The sequence below is a fragment of the Ursus arctos genome, unplaced genomic scaffold (assembly GCF_023065955.2).
Source record: "Ursus arctos isolate Adak ecotype North America unplaced genomic scaffold, UrsArc2.0 scaffold_24, whole genome shotgun sequence".
In the NCBI taxonomy this organism is placed as follows: Eukaryota; Metazoa; Chordata; class Mammalia; order Carnivora; family Ursidae; genus Ursus; species Ursus arctos.
In genome coordinates this window covers 43,750,005-43,759,068 of record NW_026622919.1, presented here as the reverse complement: position 1 = coordinate 43,759,068, position 9,064 = coordinate 43,750,005, and the positions used below count along the sequence as shown (strand labels likewise).

The 9,064-nt window shown below is 41.4% G+C and overlaps 1 protein-coding gene across 6 annotated transcripts in view; it reads right to left on the bottom strand.

The window, feature by feature from the left end:
- Positions 1-383: 383 nt before the first annotated feature.
- The window catches only part of RPA1 (replication protein A1), a 63,882-nt gene continuing 55,201 nt past the window's right edge, over positions 384-9,064 (bottom strand). For all 6 annotated transcript variants that reach the window (XM_026517852.4, XM_048223219.2, XM_044390716.3 and 3 more), the window contains 3 exons: positions 7,072-7,179; positions 2,864-2,950; positions 384-1,416 (listed from right to left, as the gene is read on the bottom strand). In XM_026517852.4, coding sequence (XP_026373637.1) covers positions 1,312-1,416; positions 2,864-2,950; positions 7,072-7,179 — 300 coding nt within the window. In that variant the 3' untranslated portion in view covers positions 384-1,311. The remainder of the gene's footprint in view (positions 1,417-2,863; positions 2,951-7,071; positions 7,180-9,064) is intronic.

Here is a 9,064-nt window from a genome sequence, read left to right as displayed (position 1 = left end):
GATTAGGAACACAAAGAGCAAGCACGCTCTTGCTGACTGAAAAGCCCAGTAGCATAATTACTGTTTTCTTACTAGCTCACTGTCTGTACACATTTCAAAGCCTGGTTGGTGTTAGACTGCTGTGTAAACATCAATAAAATCCCAAAGTGCCAGATCATCAGCATTCTTGAGCACAACGGCTTTTTGTTTTTAGTGTTTTCATTCTTCTAAAAGATGCATTTTAGGGTTAAAAACATTAGGATGAATGATCTCTATGCCTTGGACTAATCTTTGAGTCTGTAATGAGTTAACATCTCCCCCAAGTGAACATGTATTATGAAGGCTAATTAATTGCTTTCCAGTTACAAGAACCCTTTGCATTCAAAGAAAGTAGGATTCACACGCAGAGAATATTCTGTTTATTAAAACAAAGCAGGGGAAACAAAGGGCTTCTTCCTTCAAAATCCCTTCTATTTAACATAGCTTTAATCAAGAAATGAAACATACAAGTGCAGGAAATATGTACAGGTAGAAAAGTGCGCATTCACCAGCCACAACGCAACACCGATTGAAGTGAAAACTAAAGCAATGCTTTGTAGTTGCCTGGATGTCCCTGGGGGACAGCAAGTCCATGCTTATCAGCCTTCCTCAGAAGAGACAATTTTGATTAATATCAGACCATCTGACTCAGTCTATTAAACCCTGAAGGAGGGATATTCTTCAGATATAAAAGATATGTCTTTGATTAATAATTCTACCCCACTGCCATTCCAAGCATTAACAACTACATGGCACCTCTAGAAAGAGAGAGGCTTTGAATTCCAGAAAGACACACTCACTAGAGTACAGGTTCCGCACGAACACCTTTCAGCTCCCCCTCCTGAGAGGGAACCCCAGTCGAAAAGGTGCCACCACAGGAGAGGCGGAAACCCTAGTTACATAATTTATTTCACATCTGCAAAGTTAGGGTCAATTACTACTTGTGACATAATTCCTGCTTGAAGACAATGAAATCTTAATAAAACTGACAAAAGCCTGAAGACAGAGGGAGTGACTGGCACTACACTACCCGCCAGCTGACCCGCTAGGACAGACACGGTTTACACCACAGCCGTCGGAGCACATTTCCCTTTGCCTATCAGCGGGTACCGATGGGCTCCAAGATGCGCCTAAGGGAGGAAAGCGCTTCATCCACCGCAGAGAGGCCCTCGGCCCACAGGAGCTAATGTGGAAATGTCACACGGGGCGGGGCGGGGGAGGGGGGGAAGGAATCGGTTTCATCTCAGCTCTGCTTTTGCAAACTGCCCAATCAGCGCTGCAGCCCTGCTCTTCTCACATCAGCGCGTTTCTCCTGATGTTCATGATCAGCCTTCTGCCATATTCTCTGTAGTCCACGGGCTTCACGTCCATCACAGTAGCCTTAATTCGAGACTCGTCCTTTGAGAAGAGAAAAGCAGTCTGTGAGTGGAGGAAAGCCTGCGGCATGGAGCGGTGGTGATAACCCCCTTTGCTTCAGAGGTTTCAATGATCTCAGCGGGAGAAAACACAAAGGCATGCTGGCCTTAGTGTTCAGTCATTCCAATACAGAAAAAAATCACCCGTGAGAGCCATGTTCGGAACTTCTGGAGCTGGGAGGGTGGACAGAAGCCCCCTTCATCCTTCCCTTGTGCTCCCAAGCTCTCTGAAACCTAGATTCCAAATGGGATGGACCTTAGCGGGCTGATGTAGGTCAATTTATTTTCTCTGCAGAGGGGGACACAGGAGCCCAGAGAAGGGACTTGCCTGAAGCCACATAGCTGGTTCTGAGAGCCGTGTGAGAGCAAAAGCGCCCTTGGCAGAGGAGGAAGAGCTGGTCTGGGGCCACCTAAGCTCTGCGACTCACCTTCCCTGTCTGCACCATGAGAGCACCACGTGACCCTTCCAATCGTCCCTGGGCCCACCTCACTGTTACCCTATCACAGACATTTGACTCCCCACATCATTCAGGGCTTACAGAAACAAACACCCCTACTTGCAGCGGCTAGGGTGAGGGTGTGATAATAAAACAGAGTGAGAAAACCCTGAAACAAGAGAGAGAACTCTCCCTCCTCGCTCGTTCATCAGGACTCAACAGTGACTGTAGAGGCAGGATGATGTGATGCCCAGAAAGGGCACATGGTCTGGTTCAGGGACTCACGCACTTGTGTGTGCATGCGCTCCGTAATGACGACATCGTCCTCTTTATAAGAATGATGAAGAGCAAAGCTCTGAAGCTGGGGGCCGGAATCTCAGGTTCTGCCATTCGCTGGCATGCGACCTATGCAAATGACTTATTCGCTGCATGCCTCCACTTTTTCAGTGGTAAAATGAGGTAACAGTAGTTCCTACATCTGGGTTACTGCCAGGATCAAGTGAGATACTAGATGGAAAGTAAAGGGTGTAGCAGAGTAACTGGCAGACAGTAAGTGCTAATCACTGCTGTTACAGTAGGACTATCCAATTATACAATGTTACAGGCAACTTAAAGGAATTTTCAAGGTAATGTTCACTATGTGCGGCCTTGGTTTCATACGCCAACCGTAGGGCCTAAACCTCACGGAAGTGAGTCCACTGAACACCTTGCCATGTTCTTTGTCAGCACACCAATAGAACACCGCAGGCTGTAACTGAAGAGACCGCACAGCATTTCCCCCTAGGTGCTCAGCACTAGACAGAACACTCAAGCGCTCTAAGCTCCCTTCCTCGGCGCTGGGAAGATTCAATGAGTAATAAGTACAGGGTGCTTAGCCCTGGGTCTGTCACACAGTATGCAATTAAGTGACAGCTGCCACTGTACTGTTGCTGTGGGTGACAGACAGCAGCTTCCCACTGCCAACCCTTCTGCACCCCAGGTGACCCCACTTACATTGTAGGTCTCTAGTTTCACCCTGATCCTGAATGTGAAAGATCGGAAGTTGGCATTCTGGAAAATTTCCTCAAATGCTTGCTCATTCTGCAAAAACAAATGTAAAACTTTAGGCATGGAAGCTACCAGACCATTTGAAAATATCCATTAAGATTTTTGGAGGGGCTCCTGGCTGGCTCAGTCAGAAGAGCATGTGACTCTGGATCTTGGGGTTATAGGTTTGAGCCCCACATTGGGTGTAGGGATTACTTAAAAATAAAAATCTTTATTTATTATTATTTATTATTATTATTTTGTTGACAGAGAGAGAGAGTGAGAGAGGGAACACAAGCAGGGAGAGCAGCAGAGGCAGAGGGAGAAGCAGGCTTCCCACTGAACAGGGAGCCCGATGTAGGGCTTGATCCCAGGACCCTGGGATCATGACCTGAGCTGAAGTCAGACGCTTAACCGACTGAGCCACCCAGGCGCACCCAAAATAAAATCTTTAGAAAAAAGATTTCTGAAGACTTTTGATAAAAACCTCTCTCAAAAATATATTACCCCCAGTGGTTTAAATTACTTAGGAATAACTAATCTACAGGTGACACTTCATTACATAAAACTGTTTAGGTAGAATTTTGTTAAAAAACTAAAATACTCTACCTACAGTAGTCAAATTCAGGGAGACAGAAAGTAAAATGTTTGCCAGAGGCCAGAGGAAGGGGAAATGGAGAATTAGTATTTAATGAGTGTACTGAACTTAAACTTAAAAATGGTTAAAATGGTAAATTTTATGTTATGCATATTTCCCAATAATAATAAATTAAACCACTCTTAGAAAACACATTTCTTTCTTTTTTCTTTTTTTTTTTAAAGATTTTATTTATTTGTCAGAGAGAGACAGCCAGCGAGAGAGGGAACACAAGCAGGGGGAGTGGGAGAGGAAGAAGCAGGCTCCCAGCGGAGGAGCCTGATGTGGGGCTCGATCCCAGGACCCTGGGATCACGCCCTGAGCCGAAGGCAGACGCTTAACAACTGCGCCACCCAGGCGCCCCAGAAAACACATTTCTAAACTTCAAAAGTTTGTGATGGAACCTCAGGGTTGTGAGTTCGAGTTCCACGTTGGATGCAGAGATTTACTTAAAAATAAAATCTTAAAGGGACGCCTGGGTGGCTTGGTTGGTTAAGCGTCTGCCTTCAGCTCAAGTCATGATCTCAGGGTCCTGGGATCGAGCCCTGCATCAAGCTCCTTGCTCAGCAGGGACCTGCTTCTCCCTCTGCCTGCCAATGCCCCTGCTTGTGCTCTCACTCTCTCTCTGACAAATAAATAAAATCTTTAAAGAAAAAACAAAAAAAAAACCTTAAAAAAATAAAAATAAAATCTTAAAAAAAAAAAGAATTGAGGGAAAAAACCACAGAAAAAAGTTCAAGTTGTCATACTGTTTTAGTCTCTGCATTTATAGTGATTTGTGAGCAAGTGAAGACGACAGGTGAAGTGGGTGAAGATTAGGGAAAGTTTGAAAAACACAGTTCTCTCCCTCTTTCTCTTGTCCCTCAAACACTACGTAAGCTTTTTTTACCTTTTTTAAAAAAAGTAATCTCTACACCCAATGTGGGGCTCGAATACATGACCCTGATATCAAGAGTCACATGTTCAACCGACTGAGCCAGCCAGGTGCCCCACTAATTAAGCTTTTTTATATAAAAAAAAAAAAAAGTATGGTAAACAGAAAGGAATCAGAGAAAGCATTTTATATAAATATGCGTAAAATAAATTTGCGGTAACTTTATATAAAATTAACAGTTCATATCAGTCAATATTATCTTTTCAAGCCACATAGAGCATGAAAATGGCTTTGCTACACAGAACTCCTGTGTAAAAGTTACTTCACATATACACACAAAGTCCTCTGGGCTTTCAGATACGTAAATAAAACAATGTGTTAAACCTTAAGAAAATTATACCAATTGCCATTATTCTTCAAGATTAGAGAAAGCATGAGAAAGCATGGAGCGTGCACTCCAAGAATATTTCATGGTTCCTGAGGGAAGAGTTTCTATATGTCCTTATTCACTGGCAGTAAAAACAGTCAAATGTAATAAGCTCATAAAAAACCCTGAAAAGCTGCCTCGAACCTTAAAATCTGATATGAAAATAAAGAACCAGGCAAAACAGATGAAAGATACCATCATACTTTAAAGTCAATTCCAGTTATTTCTACAAAAGGGCTTGTTGGCATTATTTTCAGAGATCTCACAAACAATTTTTAAAAGATGTGTGTCAGGGGCGCCTGGGTGGCACAGCAGTTAAGCGTCTGCCTTTGGCTCAGGGCGTGATCCTGGCGTTATGGGATTGAGCCCCACATCAGGCCCCTCCGCTGGGAGTCTGCTACTTCCTCTCCCACTCCCCCTGCTTGTGTTCCCTCTCTCGCTGGCTGTCTCTATCTCTGTCGAATAAATAAATAAAATCTTAAAAAAAAAAAAAATGTGTGTCAGGGGAGGCAGGGGAGTTGAATGGACATACTGAAGACAGGAAAGAATAAGAAAAACACACCAAACAAACGACAAATCTTTTTTTCTTTTAAAGATTTTTTATTTATTTATTTATTTTTATTTTTTTTGAAGAGTTAGAGACAGCCAGCGAGAGAGGGAACACAAGCAGGGGGAGTGGGAGAGGAAGAAGCAGGCTCCCAGCGGAGGAGCCCGATGTGAGGCTTGATCCCATAACGCCGGGATCACGACCTGAGCCGAAGGCAGACGCTTAACGACTGCACCACCCAGGCGCCCCCAAATCTTTTTTTCTTAGTGGTGTGTGTGTGTTTTTTTCCCATAGTGGTTTATTTATAAGTTTTCTAACCAATTTGGAGGAAAAATCTTAGATAGATGCTAATTTGTGTGGCCCAGAAAACACAGCTTTCATTGGTCATCTTTATACATTTTTTTTTTAAAGATTTTATTTATTCATTTGACAGAGAGAGAGACAGCCAGCGAGAGAGGGAACACAAGCAGGGGGAGTGGGAGAGGAAGAAGAAGGCTCATAGCGGAGGAGCCTGATGTGGGGCTCGATCCCAGAACGCCGGGATCACGCCGTGAGCCGAAGGCAGACGCTTAACGACTAAGCCACCCAGGTGCCCCCATCTTTACACATTTTTAACAATTTTTTAAATTTATCTGAGAGACAGAGCATAAGTGGGGAGAGGGGCAGAGGGAGAGGGAGAAGCAGACTCTCCACTGATCAGGGAGCCCGATGCGGGACTTGATCCCAGGACCCTGCGACCATGACCTGAGCCAAAGGCAGATGCTTAACCAACTGAGCCACCCAGGCGTCCCCATCTTTACACATTTTATCTGAGATTCTTTCCTACATTTAGCATAATTAGTTATCTATTCCCTACATTAAATAAACCTAATATATAAAAATACATATTTATAAAGATGAAATGGATAAAGTTCTCTTACGAAAGAAAGCTACTTCGTAAGAACTGCATGACCTAGAGTAGCAAGTACCTTATATGTGAATTTAAAGCAGGATTTGACTCAACTTTTCAGGAACGTGTTTATTATGTTAAAAGAGCACACCTGTACTTCAGATTACTTGAGAAGATACCTTCCAGATCTCAAGTGATTATAGGCACACAACTTTAGTGTGCTAACAGGAATAGGAGAAATAAGTGGTTTATACTTCTAAAGTGCTGTTTTTAGGGGCGCCTGGGTGGCTCAGTTGTTAAGCGTCTGCCTTTGGCTCAGGTCATGATCCCAGGATGCTGGAATCGAGCCCCACATCAGGCTCCCTGCTCAGTGGGAAGCCTGCTTCTCCCTCTCCCACTCGCTCTGCTTCTGTTCCCTCTCTTGCTCTCTCTGTGTCAAATAAATAAATAAAATCTTAAAAAAAAATTAAGTGCTGTTTTTAAAGCACTTTTTTTTTTTTTTAAAGTAGTCTCCACACCCGACGTGGAGCTTAAACTCAACCCTGAGATCAAGCGTTGCGTGCTCTACCGATAGAGCCAGCCAGGAGCCCATAAAGCACTTTTTTATACATTACTTGATTACTCATTGTTAGCATACCCAAGGTGGACAAAATTCAACAGAATCAGATGAGCTCTTAAATAATCATCAGACTGAGAAACTATACACAACATCCAAAAGAAATTAAAAAAAAAAAAAAATTGAAGGGCAAAAAAAGGGTGTTATTGACAAGTGTTACAGTAATAATAAAAGATGAGGCCAACCTTCTCTTTTAACTCCCCAAGATAAGAAGTGCTTTGTCCAACGATGGCCTCTGCAGACTCTTGGAAACAAGTGACCCACTGATTCTCTTGAAAATCAGCAATATTTACCTAAAAAACATATATTATTTAGCCAAGAAATAATAAAAGAAAGACACACTCAGGAGACTGGAGGATTAACTTTTTTCCACTCATTAAAATAATTAAAATACTACTACTATATATGCTATATTTTTTCAGAAGAATGTGAAAACTATGGGAGAAAGAAGTTTAAGATATAAGTCTGGATCACAGCAGGAACACAATATGCTGTGGATATGTGATTTCAGATTTCAGTGGAGATAACAACCCAACTAAACTCTCCTTTAAACACAGAACCCATGTACACCAGACTGGGTGCAAAGCCCTTTGGACTCAAGGTTTTGAATGAGCCTCCAAAGAGTAAGGGCAGGTTCTCTGCATTTTAAATTGTACGTCCTTCAGTCACTAGTTCTGTAAGACTAGTTCCGGACACTGCTGAACCTCCCGGACTATGTAGAAGCCTGAGCTTAACACCCTTCATCCAGCCGCCACTAGCAACAGAAATGCCTCCAATTAGACCACGGTAAAATTAAACAGGGGAGAGTCAGGGAAGAAAGTGGATCACATGGAATCCAGTTGCTATAAGTCTTAGTACAAACAAGAAAGCGAAGGTTTTTTTTTAAGGTGTCAAGTTGACGATTCTACATATTTGCTTAGATTATACATGGAGGTTTAATATCAAAAGTTATGATGAAAAAATAGCGGACCAGAAAAGTTAAAAACACTCACATATATGAGAAAATATGTCATACACCAGGGTTCACACCTACAGTTTGTTTACCTCATGCTATTCCTAGAGGCAAAGAGCACCGCTCAACAGGGCTGAGGAGGGTGACAATGGAGACACCATCTCGTGAAACCAGTGTGCTGGGATTCCTACTTACGAGTTTCCCAGAAAGGCTGATAAACCATCTAAAACAATTTTCTCCATCCTGCTTCGATTAAGTTAGGTTCATGTTTATTTTCTGTAAAAATACCAAGCTTAAATGTAGAACTTTCCTGCTGAACTAACATTTTATGGAGCAATTAGAATATAGAAAGGATAAGTAAAATCATTTCTTTTTTAATCTAAAAAGATTTAAAAAAAAATTTCCTATTACAAGAAAAACAAAACAAAAAAAAAAAAAAAAAAAAAAAGGAAAATGCAGAAGAAACTAGAAATCAACCAGAAATAACCTCAATCAACACTCTGGTATTTGTCCTCTCAGTCTGTTTTCTATGTGTACATACTTCAAGACTATATCGAACATACCATTAAAATTTGCCATTTTAATTAATAAACCTGAACATATGTCATTTTCAAGTATTTTAACTGTAGAAAACTGTCAAATAATTGGCAAATTCTGATGCCTTCATGGTATTCCACAGGACCTGGCACTACAGATATATAATAAAGGAATTAACCAATATAATATTTTTTAATTGTATTTTTTTATTATATTATGTTAGTCACCATACAGTACATCCCTAGTTTTTGATGTAAAGTTCCATGATTCATTACTTACGTATAACCAATATAATATTAAGGAAGTTTAAGTTGTATCGAAGTTTTCAAAATAACACAGTAACAAATAATTTTACACAGCTGTAACATCTCTGATGATTTCTTAGAAGAAATTCCCTCCAAGTGTTTAATGTGCCAGAAAATATAAACATTTTTAAGGCTCCTGATATATTATTGCCAAATCACCTTCTAGAAAAATGCAACCTATTTTCTTATACCTTTATTATCATTTAGTATTATGATTTTTTTTAAAGGACACCCTTCACTTTAAAGGTTTTTAAAACAGAAACAATTCTTACAATGCAAAAAAGCCACACTCCCACATGAGCATGCAGTCACATTCCTGGGAAGTCAGCCCTACGAAGGCTAAGAGGAACAGATTATCTACAAGAAAAATAACTAAATATAGGC